This window comes from Anomalospiza imberbis, chromosome 4, assembly GCF_031753505.1.
Source record: "Anomalospiza imberbis isolate Cuckoo-Finch-1a 21T00152 chromosome 4, ASM3175350v1, whole genome shotgun sequence".
Taxonomy (NCBI): domain Eukaryota; kingdom Metazoa; phylum Chordata; class Aves; order Passeriformes; family Viduidae; genus Anomalospiza; species Anomalospiza imberbis.
This window is the reverse complement of record NC_089684.1, coordinates 23,013,178-23,034,083: the sequence shown is the minus strand read 5'-3', so window position 1 is coordinate 23,034,083 and position 20,906 is coordinate 23,013,178. Positions and strand designations below refer to the sequence as shown.

The 20,906-nt window shown below is 37.8% G+C and overlaps 1 protein-coding gene across 2 annotated transcripts in view; it reads right to left on the bottom strand.

Moving 5' to 3' along the window:
* The window catches only part of PPP3CA (protein phosphatase 3 catalytic subunit alpha), a 171,359-nt gene that overhangs the window by 19,569 nt on the left and 130,884 nt on the right, over nucleotides 1-20,906 (bottom strand). For both annotated transcript variants that reach the window (XM_068187497.1, XM_068187498.1), the window contains exons 6-9: nucleotides 18,907-19,046; nucleotides 12,383-12,460; nucleotides 10,500-10,594; nucleotides 2,222-2,347 (exon numbers count right to left, since the gene is read on the bottom strand). In XM_068187497.1, coding sequence (XP_068043598.1) covers nucleotides 2,222-2,347; nucleotides 10,500-10,594; nucleotides 12,383-12,460; nucleotides 18,907-19,046 — 439 coding nt within the window. The remainder of the gene's footprint in view (nucleotides 1-2,221; nucleotides 2,348-10,499; nucleotides 10,595-12,382; nucleotides 12,461-18,906; nucleotides 19,047-20,906) is intronic.

Here is a 20,906-nt window from a genome sequence, read left to right as displayed (position 1 = left end):
AGTGGAAAAAGGTACAAGAGGGAACATGCAGTATTTCTTTATTTATCCAGGTTTTGGACACTACTTTCAGTTCATTAAAACATTAATCTTTGTAAGATGTCCTCGATGTCCCTTGAATTCCAGTACAAATAGACCAGACAGTGAACATTCCTTAGAGGTGGAACTATTCTATATTCAACAGATACCTCATTATTGGAGAATTTAGACCATATTCAGCTTGCTTACTTTGCAACTTGAGCATGAAAAGGTCAGCCACAGGCTGTTCTTACCCTGGTCTCATTTCTTCCCAGAGAGACAACTGTGAGACACTAACCAGAGAGCACATAGAGTAAGAGCAGTGAAAAAAACAATCCCAGCTAAAATCAAAACCAAGAAAATGCAACTTAGAGAACAAAAAGGCCAAAGTTATGAAGTAAAATGTGAAGCAATTAGCAGATGAAGAAAAACTTCACTATACCTACATGTAGTAAGCAACATTAAAAGTGTTACCAGGCTTGTCTAGCCTTGTACTAACTACACAGGTTGAAACTAAATTTTTTAGTCAAGTAGTTATTAAAATTCTCTTCTGTAACTACTATGAAGGCTTGGAAAATTAGAAGGGTGGGACAAAGCCAGATTTTTTTCCTACTTTAGTGAAGGATTTAATGTTTTCCTCTGACAGTATTAGTGGAAAGACTTTCCACATTAACAACAACCACTGAAGCTAACAGCTTCCTACCTTGGTTGGCCTTTGAGGGAAAAAATCTATATTAAAAAAAAGGAAACAAATAACAAGTTGTATAGAACACCAATTCTTACATCCTTGAATACTGCTTTGCATAGAAAGGAAAATACTGATTTCACTTCTTTGGTCTCTAAAATTTCCAAGAAATTGCTAAGTGTGACCACAGGAAGACTTGAAGGAGAAAAAAACACCCCCAAGACCTAAGAAGAATGAGGAACAGCATGGTCTCAGAACCTCAACAATTCTGACCATGCATCCTGCAGCCCCACCTGAGCAAGCTGCTGATGGGAAGCCTCTGAAAAGTGACCTTACAGAACACCTTACAGGACTGCAATGTGTGTGGTGAACACGCCCAACCTAAAAACAGCCTGGCTGAGTTTACAGCCAAAAAAATGAAAGCGTTTTATCTGCTTCACAAGAGTCTACAACATGCATCAGTGAGGATTATGTAATATTTCCATTAGTGCAAGCAGCTGCCTATTCTTTGTTAATCCCTGTTTCATTGTCTAGCTGCTTTGTTCACAGAGACCTCAGGTGTCTCCCCAGCAGCTTTCCTCAGACAAAAGAGTAGCTCAAAACAAAGCTGGTCATGACTGCAGGTACGAGACACAGCTGGCTGTATTTCCAGTTGCCTATTAAGAGAGAACTGTTATTCCAAGCAGCTTTTAAGAGTTTATTAGAGTTTTCTGGCAATAATTGCTGTTGCAGCAATACTCTATAATGGATGGATCAAAGCAAGCTTCATCTCGGGCACTGAATAAATGACTTGGGGTTTAGGCAGTTTGTATTTTGTATTAATGTAATATGCTAGACCAAAGTGTTTTCATGCCTTTTGTGTGCTTGCCATTCACAGCGTGAAGCTGCATTTAGGCAACATCAAGAGCATCAGGTTTCAATAAAATATCATTTGTGTTCTTTAGACTCTTCTTGCCAGCGATGAGGCACCACATGTACTGTACAGAGAAGGGGCTGAAGAGCAGGTTTTCCTTCCTACTGGCATCCCTCTACTCTCTCCAGGAACAGTTAGCCAGACTGTTTCTTAATATCACCAGCTCTGTGTTTGCTGACGAAAAGGCAACCCACTCATAAATGTAATGTGAGTAAAGACATGACCCCATGTAGTGAAGTCTGTTGAGACATCCACTCAGCAGCAAGTGATATCCAAGGGAACGTTCAAGAGCTTATAATGGAAAAACAAATCAGAGTTTTGTTTAGTGAGTGCACCTCTGGCCTGCAATGCCATAAAATCTATTTCTGCAGCAGAGCGATAATGGCATCATCACCTAGAAAGAGTGGAAATTATAAAAAAATATGAGCAGTGTGATTAACCACTGGTAATTGCTTGCACCTCTGAACCCCACTTCTACAACTTTGTCTTCGAAAACAAGACACCCGTCTTCAAATTATTCTTGTCCTTTAAAATAAATGAGGCCACGTGCACAGTGACTAGGAAACCACTTTGCAGTTTTTATGAAGAGGACCAATTTATATACATACCCTTCTCACCAACAAACGGCAAGGACCAGGTAAACACATCCATGAAGTTTGGAAGCCAGTATGGATGAGGGGAGCAGTTGAACTGCCTGATATTCATAACATTGTTCTCGTATTTCAATACTGCAGCTGGAAAGAAGAAAGAAAAGAAACAGAAGAGACATCAGCCATGAGTGTGACTGGCTACCAGACCAGGAATGCTGACAGCATGCACAGCCCACAGAGCTGCTCACCAGCTTCCACCCACTTGATCCTGTGGCACCACCTTAATGCTAGTTATAGTAGGATAAGGCCTCACTGAAGTGGAAAACCATTTTCAGTCTGAAAGCAGTGTCAACAGCTTTCCCTGCCACTAAGATGGGCTGGTAAGTGAATTAATAACTGAGTAGTCAAGAACGTGAGGTCTGGGATCCACCACCAGTGAGGAATGAAGCAGAGTATTCAGAGTCCCCCACTTCACACAGTTATCTGAGCTCCTTACAACCATGCTTTGGAGATAACAGAAAAAAGCATTTATGACTCAGAGTCTGAGCACTGCTCTTCTGATGGACATTTTCAACATATTTCATTCACAGTATTGTACCTGAGATGACACTTGCTTCTCACATTATGCAAACTCTGGGCATGCAACACTGTGCTCCCTATAATATGAACCAATACTAATACAATTTGTCTTGCACCATTTAACACTCTCATCGTTCTTATCAACACACAAACACACAGACTACGTCTGTTCACAAGCAGAAATACAGATATTTATGCCACACCCACTTTTTAAAGCACTGCACCAAGGCCAGTGTTAACTTTTATTAATGGACTTCAGGCTCATATCTTAAATGGCAATCCAAAAAGGCAATTTTGAGATTATCACCAAAGTGACTTAAAATCATTAAATTCTTTAAACAAGGCCGTTACAGGAGACTGCATGCAGGATATAGAATCAACACAAGCAAGAAAAAAGTCAACAAAAGGTGTGTCATTCTATGCTTTCCCCTTTCCTCCAGCCCTCCCACATCCATCTCCCAAGAGAGGAATGTAGTTCCAGGGACTGGTTAAAAATTAATAGCCACCAATAAAGTTGCACAACTGCAATGCGAGACAGCATTGTAGGAAATGCAGTGTGGGCTGACAGGGCTGAACAATTTCTTCTGATTATTTCTCTCTTTTCACTGACTGTATGTCAATCAGAGAAAAACCTTTTTTATGCACTAGGCTGTTACTTCACAAATATTTAATAGGATGTTAAATGTCTTCCATTTTGTAGTCAATGACAGAGTCCAGAGTGACCTGGGAGTTTCTGAAACATACTCACTGACAGACACAGAAAAGCTTGCTAGCAATAATGAGAACTTTTGCCAGGCAGACACCCTCCATTCAAATAAACCACATTTGACTCTTGCACCATCCCAGTCTGACAACTGGCAGTCAATCTGCTGCTCAGTAGAAGAAAAAAATGGCTTAATACTGCTATTAGTAAAAATGAGAAAACTAGTGTCAATGCTCTGAATATTTCCAACAGATTTTGGCTGAAATCACATGCAGCAGATTGAAATTCATTCTTCTTCTATTACTGTTACACAATTGCATAATAAAAATAAATAGTTTGTGGCTTTACAGAAAAAAATGAATCAAAACCACACAAAAATAACCACTTAATGGTTGTAAAGATTCATTTAGGACTAAAACTTCAAATTCATCATCTTAGTGAGCTGAGGTAGTTCCCCTTCCCACTACTTCTTCAATTTATCTATTAAGTCTATTTCTAAATTCTGTGAAATTTGAATTAAAAAAATCATTTTTACAGGGAACTTTTAAAACTGGCCTCTGAAAAAGCCTGAACCCTATGCAGAACAGTTGCAAAACAAAATTAAATAAAAATAGCTTTAGTTGGGTTGTTTCCTTTGAAAGGAAGATAATTTAAGATTACTATAATAAAAATATCCTCACAACACCTTATTAATTTATATACCTGAATATCTTACAAAAGAAAGTTCTGATAATAGTTCTGATAATTTTAAAAAATTCTCCCCTGTAAATGGCCTGTAAATCTCCTCAACAAATTACTCCAAAATAACTTTGTACAATAAAGCGGGGTAATAACAGAAAAACCTTCTAAAATAATCCTCCTCTTGAAAGAATCAAATAAAATAGGGTAGTTACCAGTATCACAAATACTTTCTGGCATTTTAAATTAAAAGTCTATCATTTACAAGCACAATGCACACAAAATATTTTTATTAGGTAAGTAATGAAGATGATATTTTACATCAAGCAAATCAGCTCTTATTATGAATGTAGAGTTCTGATTACTACTTAGTAGTCAGAAGAGGAAAACTTCCTCTGGGCCAAGTAGAAAATGTTTCTCAGGTAACAGCAGGAGTTTCCCTGAGCTTATCTGCCTCTGTGCTTTCTTTTGGTCATAGCTTTCTTCTTGCTCCTCTCTGTTGGGGAGAAGACTGGGGCTTTCACCTCTGCTTCATTCCTTAGTCCATGTTAGCTTGATGCCTAAGAAGCTACAGGGGAACCAGCAGCCTTGAAAGAGTACACAGCTTTTGAAGGTTACAAGGGTGGAGGTCACACAGTCGCTGATGGAGAAGACAGAAGTGGAATGTGTTCTTTCGGTTATGAAACCAAAGAGAAAAAGGGAAAAAGAGAGGAAAACCTGACTCTATCCAACATTTGCTTATTATTCCAGGCTGCAACCTTGATACTTTTCTTTCCAAACACATACTCATATGCTAGCAGTCCAAGCCACCAGCCATTATCATGTATAATCACCAACCAGAGCAAGAATCTTATTTTATTATTCTTAACAGACACACACATTTTAACCTCATTTTGATACTTGCTGTTGTAAATCAGTTTTAAAAGCTAATGTTTTGTAAAGTGAAGATGTGCAGATAGCCCAAATGACATTACACTTCTTTCCAGTCCTAGTAAACGGAGATAGTGGATGCTGAAATCACATCAGAGTGAAATGAAACGCTAATGCAGCAGGCAAAGGGCATTTGTACCGTTTAGCTTGAAGCATTTAACAGAGCTACCCTAAGGCTGGAAACACGGGTGTTGAAAAGTGTGCAGGTAAGAAACCTCCTTCTTTTGACAAGAAATGGAGACAGCCCTTCTAATCTTTTCAGGGTTAGATACAGCAGCTAGTGCTGCACCTCCTTGGTCTCCCTCAGTTATAGATGAGCCTGGAACAACCTGTCACATCTGAGTGGATGTCTCAGACCCACTGGCATCTCAAATAGGGCTTTAAATGATTATATATTTGGAGGTAGGTTAAGGCCTGAAGCCATGTGAACAACATTAAACTGTGTGACAGGCAATTCAGAATTTCTCAAAGACATTACATATCCTGCTTCAAGATCAGCCAAATCATTTTTCAATATAAATGAACTGATAAGATTTCCATCAGAAAAAAATAATCAGAGGAAAAAAATAATGAGCTTGGTAGAAATACTAGCCCAGCATATTTTTAGATGAACAACCTATAAAAATTTTTAGCAAACAATTTAACTAATTTTCTTGTAATTTTCTTTCAGAAAACTTATCCTACATTTAGAAAATGAATCAGGGAAAAGTCCCTCAAATTCTTCACACCTAAGAAAGAATTTCAATTTCTGATTTAATGCCAAATTAACTTCAGCATTAACTGTGCAACTGGAAACAATGCCTTCTCAATTAGAGTTGCTAAGTAACCATAGCATTTTCTGCCCAAATCTGGTCAGGGATAAGGGTTAGTAAAATGCTCAAAGAGTTTAAATATTATCAAAGGACAAAAAATTATTTAGGAAAAAATTATTTACTATACAAGGCAATGGTCTAAATAATCCAATACAAAAGCAAAGATAACTGTAGGTGGAAATATCTTTCCTTATAAAATTTTAAAGATTATTTTACATGTGCAACTGCATGTAGCAAAGAAACAGCAGAATAGCATTCAAGATTTAATCAACGGACTGCAAAAATCACTTTTGGCAAACTTCTCTGCATCAACAATGAGATGGCCTAGATACCCAGACAATTCTTCTTTAAAAGCTTTTGTTTCCGTGACAAGAACTCATCACAGCAGCAGAGATAAGGCATAAAAGAAAACTGATAGGCAAACAGAGGTTACATCTCTCTTCTTCCCCTCAAAGGGCTAATATTTCTCAGAGATCATCGCTGTCTTCCAGGTATACTGCTCTTATTTTTTCCGGGTGAAAGTAATTTTCCCGTTAGATCCATCTGGATCAGGTACACTTCTCCATGGTATACTTCATGCTGATACTTTATACACACTTCACTGACATATAACTTATGATACATTAACAGGCATAAAGATTTACAGGTGGTTTCAATTTCTCTACTATCCCAAACTCTCCTGCATACTGACTTTCTTTTCTTGCTTTTTCTTTTGGAAACAATGCAAATATGTTGCAGCATGCTGGAAGAAACTTTATGCTGGGGATTTTTTTGATAACTTTGGATTCTCTGGTGGTTCTCTCTCCACTACAAAACCTAATCATTTAAAAGTGGTCAAAAGATAATAGTCTGTCTTTAAACAGCAAGTTAAAATTGCTCACTCAGCCAAAAAGCACACACTGAAGTGACAGCCAGACACAAAAATGCCAGTATAACCAGTGTTTTACAAGTAACTTTTCTGCCTCTATAGAACTTCTGTAGAATCTTTCATTTGATTTTTGGAATTTTTTTTAAGTTTTTGGGGGGTGTGCATAAACAGCATTACAGCAAGCTCTAATTAAGGCTTTAAGAAATACTGAATGCATGAAAGAAAGTTTATACACAATACGAGGCCAGATCATACCACAAGGTAATTTTTGGCACCCTCTTATTCTGTTGCTGTTGAGAATTTCTCCTAGTTATGGGCACCCTGGAGCCCAGGGGCAAATCTGTACTTACACAACTTTCTCAGAGTTTCTTGATCAGCACAGATGATCTCTGAGGCCCTGAAGTTACTGGTAACTACCACAATCCAATTAACATTTATCTTCTTGCATAAGCTTTTTCTCCAGAAGCAGTAGTCTTAGAAGAATCACCAATGCACTGGTATGTCTTGTAACGAGTACTAATAGCAATCTTTGATTATCTTTATGCCTTTTAATAAAATAAATTAAAGCAGAAATGTTTGAGAAAGCTATGAAGATACTGAACAGTAGCTCAGAAGTTGCCAAAAAAACATGTAAAAATTCCCTCCCTTTGCCAATGCTTTCCATTATAATGAAAATGGAAAGAATTAATAACAGTAATGGAGAAGGATAATAATGGAAAAAGGAAGACACAAGGCTCCCAATATCGATGCAGTTTCTGAGTCTCTGAATCACCCCCTGAAAGCCTCTCTCTCTGTCTCCATTATTAACAGAGGGAAGCCCTGACAGGAGCCTCCTAATTGCAAAACCTCACTCTGGCACCTGAAGCTGCGTGTGTGTGACCGGGGGCTGTGACAGGAGCCGCAGCCACGTGGTGCACGAGTAACACACACAGCCTGCACGAGGCCACAGACAGCAACCAGAGGGATACAGAAAACTCCCTTGGGTGCCAGAACCCAGCACAACCAGGAGAGGTTCCCAAGGTGGGTCAGCACTGTGAGACAACCCATGCAGAGGCTCCATGGCAGCATTATTAAGAGTAGATTTGCTGAACACAGGCTTGTTCGGGTAGCTTATCTTCAGCCACTCCTGTAAAGCCTTTTGCACTGAGATACTTGCCTCCCTACTGCTCTTTGAGGACATACCTGATCCCAGATCTGATCCCATGGCTGCTCTCCAGCAGGGACAGAAGGAGCCCCTGGATAAAGTTGGCAAACAGGTCCACTCCTGAAGTACTTTGAAGAAGCTCAAGAAACTACATCTGTTTTAACAGGTGTGAGAACTATAAACCCGGGGTAGAAAATGAGCATTCTTAGCCTCTTGCAGCTTTAAAAAAAATTCTTTATCCTAAACAATACTGCATTTAAAAATGACACGTTTCATGTCAGCAGGAGCTGGAGCCTCTCAGGAATTTATTCAGGGTGACTTTGTTGGCTGACAACCAGAGGAACACTGAGAATGCATACTAGACAGGAAGGTGCTTACTAGTAGGAGAGTAACTCCTTTTCCAAGGACTTACAATAACCAAACCTCCAGATGACCTGTAGAAATCAATCAGGTTCTGCACCAATGCATGATGAGTCAGCTAGAGCAACTGCCCTGACAATTCCTCTGGATGGAAATATCTTCCTTTTTCTCCCGAAATCAGTCAGAAACTGTGCTCTCAGTTAATTCATTTGCTGCAAACCAAGGAAGCCAACAAGTAGCCATGTTCTGGACTCATTCTATATGATAGTGGTTTTTTTCCTTGAAGAGGGAAGCAAGCACCCATAGACTATCCAGATAAAGATGTATGAGCAATGCAGCATGATAACTATGCATGATGTACTTTAAATGCCAAGAGCCAGTGCAATCAGTCACATGAAATAATGTGTCAAAACTTCTAATGAGAGAAAAGGAGGCAGATAAACTCAATGGAGATAATTTCAAAGCTGCTAAAGGTCAGCCTCTGAATTTACAAGAAGTTATATATTAAGGAGTGCCACAGGGGTGCTGATGTGGCATCAGTGCTGATTTGCCTGAGCTCACTCTGAGCAGGTATCACTGGCAGTGTACACCAACTCCAGCTGTGGCCACAGATAAGCTCTCAGCAAATGGTGTACAGCTTTCCATCAAAATAGGCTTTCCACCACCTATAAGACCTGCCTGCCACAGTGGAGAATCCTGGAAGAAGGGAAATGACCCTCTCTTTGGAAATTGAGATAATAGAGAGGCACTTCTCTTTACCACCCAAACTCTGTAGTTTCAAATTCAAGGTTTTGAACATTTCCTTTTAACATTTGCCTTCAAGACAAAGTTTCACATAATTCACCCATTGCCTTCATTGCACAGAACTGCTTCCACGCCTAAGAAACAAAAGGTGAACAGCTTCTACCACCTTCCTTGTACAGACTTGTGATCCCTCAGCCTTCGACCCAAAGCAGCCAACCAGGAGAGTGAACACACTTCTCCACCAATAGCAATGATCCTACCAAGAAAATGACAAATTCCTTACTTCATCCTGCACTTCTTAGGTTGCTAGCAGAGCCCCTACATCCTTAACTTTTATAAAAGTAGCTACTGACGGTTCTGCTTGCATGGTTTTCTAGAATAACCTATGAATTTTTCCATAAGTTAACAGGCATATTGAGAAATCTGAGGTGTACAAACCCCTGTATCTAGCAGTGAAGTGTTTCCTTCCCTTGCATACAGTTCATGGCATAAAAGCTTTTACATTATAAATTTTATAACGTAAAATGATGCCTGAAGAAAGCTTTCTTTTGCAAGTGTAAAAAGAAGTATTGCTTGCTTCCTCTGCAAACAAGCATCCAGATTAAAAATATCCCTTCACAAGAGAAACTGATATCTTTGCAAGGGAGCAACTTTCAAGAATATAATTGAGAAATAATTATTTTACTTTGTTTACAGAGAAACAAAAATAATTTTATCATTATGGGGACTAGGAGAAAGTAAACAATACTGCTCATTTCAAGATACAGGAGGACAGGTTTATTAGAAAACTTTATTTTTAGAAACATGATTCTTTTTCCCAGTTCATTAGAATTTTCCAGGAATACAATAAATGAATAAATTCAGAGGAGCTGCAAAGACTTGTATTCAGTGGAGCCTTTATACAGTGACCAGTGACTCTTATTTCTGTAGTAACCTTTTTTTTTTTGGGCTATTTATATTTAATTTCCTATATTTCAGTGGTCAAGGATTAAAAACCCCAAAACGTAAAGGATCTCGGGCATCCATCCCATGCTTTAGCCACTCATGACCTGTCAAAGTTTAACTGGCTAGACAATTTCTACATATAAACTCCAACAATTTCGTTGGAAAGAAGTAAGGAACAGGTAATTAATTATAAGGAACACTAGGCTCTAAACATCTCACCCAGAGCATTTCTTAATATACTTCTTCGTTAATAGAGCTGTTTTGCTTCCCGTGTAACATTTACTTAATAACTTGCAGTCAAAATACAGAAATATCCTAAGGCATATTAAAATACACAGTTACATTCAAAGACATACATCTGCCTGTGACAAATTTAATTAGGTTTGTATTATATAATAAGTGGAATGGGCATGAACTAATAAAAGAGGATGAAAATGGGCATGAACTAATAAATAAAGGAATGAAAAGACACCAACGTATTTGAGTAAACAGAAGTACAGTCTACTGTACATTAGCAGGAATTAAATTCTTACCTTTGTTATTGTATACATCTAGATAGTTTGGTGCTGAAAAAATTGTGATTAGCGAAGGGAAGCCTGTTGTTTGGCTTTTCCTGTACATACGATACCTAAGAAAAAAGAGAAGATACTAATTACTACCCAGAGTTGAATGTATAATTGTCACTGACCACATACAGTGCAAAAAATGCCTTGTACATTAGTGCTCTGGCTGTTAGCAAATGCCAAGACTGAAAAACACGCACACGAGCTATTTAAAAGCCACAGGAAAGAAGTATTTCCTGCAGATTTTCTCATTATAACCATTTGACATGCCCAGGGATCTATGCTTGAAAGTTGTGTCTCTGTCTAAAATTCAGTGAGCCAGAGGTGGGTTTTGTTGTGAATCTGCTTAGTGCCCAGGACATTCCCAGACTTTCCCTCGGTGGGACTGTGGGTGAAGCAAGCACCAGCAGATGCCTAGGAAAGGTCCTGCCTTCAGAAGGGAAGTGGGTGTCCCCCATGAGCCTCCCACTGCCTGCCCTCTCCAGGCATGGAAGCCATGGCAAGACCAGAGGACATGGAAGGTGTGAGAAGGGAAGGGGAAACGGGGCATCCGATACTTTCAGTGCCGTGTCTAATCTTATCCACTCTATCAGCCAGTTTATTAATGTCTGCATGCTTTCATTACCTAACCATACTGCCTCATGAAAAATAAAAGATTTATTGGACCAAAAAAAAAAAAAATCAAGCATTAAACCTGCAAGTAATTGGAAAGAAAGCAAAGAGTACTTAGACACAAGTACACCAAACATTGCTCTTTAGTCCTCAGCTACAAGAAACCTAAGAATTTAGCAAACATCCACAAAAGTTGTATAGTTTCAATGTAATCTCTTCAACAAAATTTTCTTTTTCACCCTTTACTGGAAAGCAATACAAGAAAAATGAAATTTCATTACCCTTGTGTATTTCATGCTCGGTATTTCAGGCACAGTAATAGCTTACTTTTAATTGCATTACCATTTTGAAGTCATGACAATTCAAACGTTCAGAATAGCCTTTTATATGCATAGTGAATATTGACCTTATTCCTACAATGCCACTTATTTATCTTTTAATGCCGTTCAAGTTGTGTAAAGTTTCTACCTCCAAACAAACACAATAATATTAATTTATGCATGATATGCAAAGCTATTCAGATTCCAGTCCTTTATTAATATCGAGCAAGTATGGTACATTTCAAATAAGAGGGGCTTTTAAAGTAATTTTTTTAAGTAGCATAAAAAATTCTATCTTTAGAATGACAATAGTTTCATGGGGAACCATCAACACCACTTCATGCTTGACCTGGACTGTTTTTGCATACAATGGCTTAGATTTCTTGAATTCATTAATGATACTCCTGTAGAAAAATTGATGTGCCTCTTGAGTTCCCCAATTTTTATCTTTTTATGAAGTATAAAACCAGTAGGCCCAAAAGTTTCAGGCAGCTGAAAAAGTCCTAAAAGATGGCAGTTCTGGCCTTTGTGAGCCTAATCACTTCTCTGGCATCATGGCAACCAGTAGGTTAAAATACTCTGGCACATTTACAAACCTTTTTCTGTAATGAATTTGTTTTTCTTTCCATGTCTGTCATTGTTTGGCATCAAAAAATTTTGGTCATTTTATATCAGTTAAAATCACTAAGGCTAAGTAAGTGGCATATATAAAGATTGATTAAGTCTTCTCACTAATAATAATGTAAAAGACATTGTAATGCCAGTGTGTATTTTTGTAGCATTAGTCAAAAGTGAGAGCTATTGCAACTTATATTTTCCAGTTCATTCTCACACATCTGCTCTTCCTTTTTGTGCTTTGTTGGGGAATGATAGGCCATTATACGTAATTATTATTATTGCCCCTTCTCCACACATACTTACCCAGCATCCTGGGCTTCATGAGCTCGGAGTATGGATAACAAGTTATTGTGCTGTAGGAATTCACATACAGCAGGGTAACTGTTAGAAAAAAAAGTAATAGCATCTGTTTATGGCATTATCAGAAGCAGCACACAGAGCTCTAGCTTTCAAAAAATGTATCATAAAACATACATCATTCATTAAATCAGCGCCTGCTCTGCAGGCAGATTTCAGTAGAGACAACATCACCAGCAGCATCTTTTTTAATCTCACCTCATAACTGCTTGGAAAGGAATGCTAGAAACTGCAATTCATTACATAACAACAATCAGCCAATGGCTTGTCATAAAACAGGTACTTTCTTTTATTAATCTAAGATTTAATGTAGTCAAAAAAAGCAAAATCTAATATAGCAGTTGCTTGTAACAGAAAACTTCACCCACTGACTACTGCATGCAGTGGCTACTCATGGACACCAGAAAATAAGGTGGTTAATTGGAAAGAGAGGGAAAGAGAGGGAAGGAGACAGAAAGAAGAAAGGCAAATCAATCTTTAAACTGGAGATGTTTATCTTCCTGAACTTTATCTCTTTGATAAACAAATTATCTTTCACCTTGACAACTTAAAAGCCTGTGACTTTTGAAACCCCAAAAATGTGCTCACTGAATACATCTGTGCTAAACATACTGAGAAAGATAAAAAAAAAAACAAAAAAAAACCACCTCAACTATACACGATTCAAAAAACTGCTGTCCCAGGCATGATTTCATGGATCACCTTAAGAGCCCACTTGCACTCAATTAACAGTCCCATCCATTTCTAATTTCATGCATGAAAAAGATGAAAACTTACATACTGTGGTCCCCCAATCTAATACATTATCTTCCTTTAGTTTATCCAAGAGAAATTATACTACTTGCTTCCAAACCATCTGAGTATTTTGAAGCTGAAATGTCATTTGCAACTCGAAGCTACAAACCCGGTGGAATGCTATACTGCTGTTTCTGGACTTAACCACCTAGCATGTATTCTCAGATGCAGGTCTGATATTTGGAATTGTCTAAAAAGATTGCCATTATAAAACAATTTCAATTCCCAAATTACGTGGGGTAACGTTTTGGCAACTGCAATAATCTCAAACAATCTGCTGACAGGCTGCCATTCAAACCACTGGCAAATGAGAATTGATTTGCATACATTTCTTTTCATAATTAATTGTGACTAAATGCAGACTTATGGTACATTTTGGTTCGAAATTTTTACATTAACTTCTGAAAACTGGGGTCTATCATGAAAATCTGATAGACAGGTTGATTATGTTCATTATCAGTGCAGCTGCTCAAAATGTCTAGGCTATTACATTTTTTTCATCCATAGTATTCTTTTCATCCAGTGTTAAGTACTGCTTTTAAAGAAGATATAATGAAGTGGTAAAAAACACTCCTAAATAGATATGATAGGTTCTTCTTACCATTTCAAGTACAAAAGTGGTGGGGTTTTTTATTGCTTAATTATCTTGTTCTTCATAAATTTGTGGAAAATAAGAGTTCTGCTAGCAGAATTTGGCTGATTCTACAGGGCCCACACCTACAAAGGCAGAGGTGTCACACAGTGCTCCATGCAAATTTATAAAAAAAGAATCTTCCTGCCTTGTTTTCTTAAAAGTGAATAGCATGGGACCTTCAACATGCCAGCTGCCCTATTACCCAGACCACCACAACCCATGAGCAGTCTATCTGGATATTTTATTTTAAAAAAGGCAAAGCAACTTGCAGGCATTTTTCTTGACCTGCTTGTTGAAGCAGAGGCTGGGAAATAGCAAACTTTGCATCATTTGCAGCTATTACACATGCTATCCAGCATTTCCTTAGTATCTGTTTGCTTTAGATTAAACAATATTCCTTTACACAAAAATACAAGTCCTAAAAAGCAGATAAAAATAAGAAGTCCTACAAAGAGCCAACAAAACAGACATTATGGCAGAAGCCATCAGAAACAAACTTTTACAGAAATTACTTCTGCTTGGAAATCTTTTTTCTAATATTTTTTATTAAAATGACTGATTTGCACTCAAATTCCCTACTAGTTTTTCAGAGCGCTACCCTTCCAGAAGCACTCTCCTCCTTGCCCTGCTTTGCAGAGCCCAGACTGTAACTCAGATGAGCCAGAAATAAAGCAGTTGGCCAAGAGGGAAAACAAACAAACAGAAATTCCCCACGCAACAGGCTTTTCCAGAGCGACCCAGCCTCCTGCCTTCATGTGTCATGCTGAATCACGGAGGAGCGGTGACTCACAGAGAAAACAAAACACCCCTCTGCTAAGCTAGAGAGATGTTATTCCCCATGGAGTACGTGACTGCGATATTCCCTACTTGGGCATCTTCTTTCATTAACATGCCTCATGCATAGTTTACTAGTTCTGAGGTCTCTTTTGCATGATATCTGATTACTTCTGGCAGTTTTAAAAGAGAAGCAATACTTTGCTAACATGAGCCAAAATAGCAAATGTTTTCAAATTGTTTTTCCACCAATAACTGGAAAAAATAGATGGAATTAACATAATTTTTTTCATGCCCCTCCTCATGCCATTAAAAGGGAGGCATAAGCACTTCTTTCAAAAGAGAACATTCAAATTTAGTCCAAAAGCTTCTGTAACATTACATGCACACATAAAATAGGATTCCTGCAAAATCCATTGGGCTCACACTTGAGTCTCCAAAGGCAAATGCTTTGTTGCTGTGCTGTCCTCAGCAACACTCAGAACATCTTTTTCCACCAGCTTTTGCTTGCTCTTAGCTGTGCAGTCTGCAGAGCTGCACTGGGAAGTGGGACAGGGAACTGCATTAGAACAAATAAACACATATTTTTTGCAGTGTCGTTCTTTCAAATCTGGATGCTTTCCCAGGCCTGATGGAGCACACAAGCAATTCTACCAGTACATCTGGGCAGACAATGTGAGGGCAGCAAAAAGCTTCTGGTCTGGGAGAAAGAAGAGCAGAAAAGTGGGCAAAAGAAGCTGTTTAAAATGCTATTACTAAAATAAATAAATAAATAAATGAAAATCATACAACTGTGCCTCCCACCCTGAGCTGAAACACACTACAGTCTTCAGAGGCTTTAAGCAGATATTTCTTTAATCTTTGCATGCTGACAAACTTAACTTGCATGTCAAGTGCATCACTGAAATCATGTGCTTCTAGGGCCAAAATTATTACTCTACCCCAGAGTATCTGTAGGTTGAATTATTTCACTGCTATCCAAGGCCAGAAAGTGTTTTTTGAACACCTCCAGGGAAAGTGACTCCACCACCTCCCTGGGCAGTCATTCCAATACCTGACCACCCCTTCAGTGAAGAAGTTCTTCCTGGTGTCCAACCTCTTTCTTACAAAATTGCCTGAGTGTTACTGTACCACTAGCTTATGAAAGAAGTGCAAAGGGTCATTGGCAAGATCAATACCAATTTCTAAGTGCAAATAAGTATTTGCTAGAAAAATTCAAGGCAAGAACTAAATAATCTGGTAAACAGGAAAACTTCTTTACTGGCTGGATCAGCCAAAAAACTGTGTGCCTATGGGTCTAATATCACTCTGGGACAAATTACTTCCCTCTTGTTTATAATGTACTCTGAACACATTATTTTGGGTATGGATGAAAGAAAAGCTTAACTCATGATAAAAGAACAATTTAAACCACCAGCATTACATTAATTATTTCTATTTTTTCCACAAAATTGCATCAGACATGACCACAACTACAAAGGACATACAATTTTAAACTTCAGATAGGGAAAATGAAATCCCATCCTTATCATTTTTTGTTCTCTTTAAGGTATAGAAACTTTAATATATTTTAATTAATTCCTTATATTCCACAGTTAACGTTTCACTTTGGCATTGTGCTATTTTGACAATCCACAGTACAAAATGCTGCTAGATGCTAAAGGTGTGCACTAAGTGTTGACTCTGAGCACTTCTGAAAAATCAGACTATTCTTTACATCTCTAAATGACAGGTTATGCCTATGGTTCTAAGATCTGACATTTTACAACTAGCCAAAGCAGTTTCAAAAACTCTTATATAAAGGGACGTTTCTTGAAAAAATAGTGGATCAGTTTGAAATTCAGTAGGCAGTATGAGAGTGATCATGTAAGAAATGCAGTGAGAAGCTAGTCAGACTACTGTAAGCTACGGTCTCTATACTTTCTCATAGAAATAGCCCAACATTTCACAAATGGGTTTTGGCTGAATGCAGAGGATTTCGTGCACTTCTGAGATGGAAGGTCCAGTTAACGTGGTGCATGCGCAGTTAGAAAGCCACATTACTGTTATTTTCCTCACAGCACTTTTGTATTAGGAAATAACTTTAAGTCAGAGCAAAGTAACTTGCAACTTGTCATTATAAAGAACATCTCTGATAAACAAAAGTTATTTATTACAGATATTTCCTGCAATTGATTAGGAGACCTTAATCAGCTAGAAATTCTTTTGCTGATTCGCAGGCATGACTGAAATCTTCCTGACCTTCATTCAAAATTTTCATTGCTATCTTTCAACTTCCCGTTCTGGAAATGACTGAAGAAACTTAAGAAATTTTATTCAGTGAAGAATAAACAGAGTCATTCTATTAAGAGGCATTCTTGAAGGAGGACTGAGTAATTCAGTCCTTCCTTTACGAGCCAAGCTGCCTGTTGAGGGAAATTTGTTCCTTTACTCAGGAAGTAACTAGAAAAGGCAAGGAAAATTAGACATTCCACACTGATGGATACCTTTTATACCAGGTATTATTATTAGGCAAGCAATTAGTCATATTCCAAGGCAACTAGGTACTTCTTTTAAAAGGAATGCTTACCTTTATATAAACTCAGATAACGTGATTCCAAGCTAGCCTACTGACTGAATCATCAAGCAATTATATGTCCCTCACACGACCTGATAATTAATTAGCTATCTTCTGAATAGTTCCTCTTCTCCTGAAAATGCACTTTTCTGAATATGCGTCAGGACACAGACTAGGTTTGATACATTTTCTGGAGGAAACTGATATACGTATTAAGGAAATTTTATGGCAACTGTATGGAGAAGACCTCTGAAAAAAACCCCAACCTAAAATCTAGAACTTTCTCCAGTACATAAGCAGCTCTGTATTTAAGCACAAGCCATGTCTGCCAAAACATCAATGAGCGGAAATCACCATTATTCCCTGCGTGTGCAGTGCCTGGGAGTCTCAGGTACACTCCAGCATTTGCTGCTGCTGAGAGGATAAGCGATGATTTCACTCCTCAGTCATAGCCCATTTCTACACTGATCAATTGTTTGCAGCAGTGTACAAACTTTCATGATAAGCCCAAACACATCCACTGAGCACCTCCCAGATGTCACAGACCCAAGCGTGGCTGCCGGACTTGCCCCCCGGGGGCGGGTGCCAGCAGCCCAGGCTGCAGAGCCAACTGCTCTGTTCTTCACTGGCCCCACGCTGCAGCAGTAGGGCTCCGAGAAGGGAGCCAGAAATCTCATTTCTGAACATCAAACCATCTGCCACCTTCCTGATAATGTTACCAAAAAGGAGGTTGATTCCAGCAGCTCTGTCACCTGGTTGCTGGTGGAAGCCACTGAATTACTTTTGACATGTTACTAAACAGCTACAGTCAGTGTAAAAGGTGAGATTTTCTAAGGCAAGTGAAAGAGCTGGATTCCTCCCTTCCACTGCGTTTGCTAAGAAAACTTAGATTTGTGTGTAACTAGCAAGGGCTGAAGCAGAACAGCTTCACTTCAAAAAGTTCAACAACCTCTTAACATTTCAATAACATCTTCACATTTCTCCTGAAAAAAATGCATTTTTAGATTAATGTTTCATTGAATACATTGCTCATTTTGCCATTTAACCTCCTCCCCTGCTAGTTTTGCTACTCTGGTGTCCTTGTATGTTGTTCTTAACTACCATAATAAAAAAAAGAAATTCCTTAAAATCTCTACACTGTCAGAGCAAGGTACATATATGTCTCTGCAAGAATATTACAGGCACTTGTCTGCATTTCAGATATTACTAAGTAACATTTAACAAAGGCTCTTCAAATACTGAATTTCTTAGTAAGAATTACTTACCAACAAAAGAAAAAGTTTGATCAAACTGAGAGGAAAAAAAGGACCTCCATAGGGGAAATCACAATTTTTACTTACCCTGCAGAACCATAGGTAATCAGTTTTCCAGTGCTGGTGTATTTCATTGGAAATGAAGTTTTAATTTTCAAACTAGATATGCAGTTATGTACTCCTTTTTGAAAGTGACACATTCATTCTCTAACTTATAAGAACAGAGGCAAACTACACAGGCTTTGGTGAATAAAATTAGGTGATTTAGAGTTTCCCCAATGTCGCATAACAGAAGAGATTCAAATAAAGCAAGCATGAATTTTTCTGAAAACAAGGCCAGCCTGCAGAAAAAAAGGCCTAATTACCTAAGTAGTGCCACAAAGTTCAAGCAAACATTTATACTGCAAAACCAGAACCAGTTTACCAATAGAAATCTATTCAAAGCAGCAATAATCACCTGTAGAAGTACGAGCACCCCCTGACTGTGTTGTGAGTGAAGTGTTCCTGAGTCTTCTCATTTCCAAAGTCCTCCAATGGGTCTGACCACAGGATGTCACACATAGGTCCATATGCAGGTGGTTCCTTGAATCGATCTAACTAAGAAAAATAGGAGACAAAGAAATAATAACTTCTTTCAACTATGTATCACAGAAACATTGAAGCAAAATTACTATTTTTCGCTCCGTGAGCAGGTGAACAAGAGACTCATAGCAATCTGTTCTTCAGCTTTAAAGCAATGGAGTTTGAGTAACAGCACAACACTCCTTGCAAACATTGATGGGGATAGAAGGAACAGAACTGAAAATTAAGAGATACAGTGGAGTCCCATTCTACATGAATTTTTGTTTGCTTTTTTTTTTTTTGCCTTTCTACTGGTTTTTGCAAGCATTCCAGTGGACAAGGGAGAATGTAATATTTCTGTATTTCATGATTTTTCAAACCTTAGAACATTCAATTTATGTAAGTGGGACACCTCAAGAAAATATAGTAGTTATTTCAAAGCAAGTTCCCATTTAGATTTTTGTACATTTTCACAAAAAATTGTATCTAAATATCAAGACAATATCTCTGCATTACAGCACCTTGGCATGACATTCCTGTTGCTCCTGTAACCTCAACCCTAATTAAGAAGCTAAAAGCTTCTCTTTTTGGTCTTGCTATGGTTATTTAAAACTTCAAATTACATAGAATCACACCGCAAATAAGATGAAGCATGGCAAAATAATGAAATAATAAAAATCAGTATTCTCCTGCAAGAACTCTTTAATATAAAAACATTAGGTGTTATCTCAAGAATTCTTTCATATAACAACAGCCCTGTTAAGATAGTGTATGAACACGGCTTGCAGTCTGAAATATTCTCTATTTTGATCTGAAAGATCAAGCAATGATTCAGTGGCTAGTTGATACCTTCTCCCCTCAAAAAAAAAATTCAAAGAGAACAAATTGATTTTGTAAGTTTTCAACAGTCAAAGTTTAATAAGAGACCTCTACAATTTTACCTTTGCGTTCTCATCTTGACATATTCACAGCATAGCTACAGTTCTTATTTCAGCCCTCTCCGATTAATGCTTATGTAATTACAATTCATTTAAACTAAACAAAAAATCATAAATATGCAAACCCAATTTCTGCTGATTGCCAAAAATAAATAAACCTGCTGGGTTGGGCAGGGGGAAGAGAAGGTGTTAATGAACCTAATCTAGATCTGAGAGCTAAACAACTTTACTCCGCCATCATGCTGTTGCAGAGCCAGCTAATTTTTACGCAGAGTATTTTTATTTACTGAGATAGCGAACCTTTACCTCAGAAACAAAACTTTGCATTCAGTAATTTTTTAAAGTGCAGTTAATACCTTAAGCTAATTGCTTTTAAGCCAAAACATGTAATTACTGGCTCAATTTGTTTGTTTTTTTTTTTTTAAACTATATTCATTTCTTAGGAGACTACAAATTAACCTCAGAATATAAATTACCTTTTACTAACTTGAAAGCTCAGAAATAGATATCCATGTTTGCAAGTCTCAAAGAGCAAACAAAAAGTTGTTTTTTTTTTCTGGGAACGCTAAGAATGAATGGCTTAAATATCTCTTAGAAATATCTATCAATTGAGATCTTTTCTACAAAACATGTGAATAAAAAATTAATCCTTGATAACATGCAATAACACTGTATTATGTGAAGAAGCTGTTTGACATTTTTCTCTGAACTTCCATGAGATTTCTGAGAAACGTTTCAGAACATAAGGGTACAACAAGCATGAACTTATTAAGCCTCAATTAGACCATCTGCTGGGCACTCAAATGCAGAACTATTAAAAATATGGCAGGACCTATTGAAAATGAAGCTCTTGATTATTTAAAAAATACCGACTATATTCATTTCAATCATATGAGCCTCTTTTGTAAGAGGCTCATATTGAGAGCCTCTTTTGTTTGCATCTTTGTATATAGTGAGG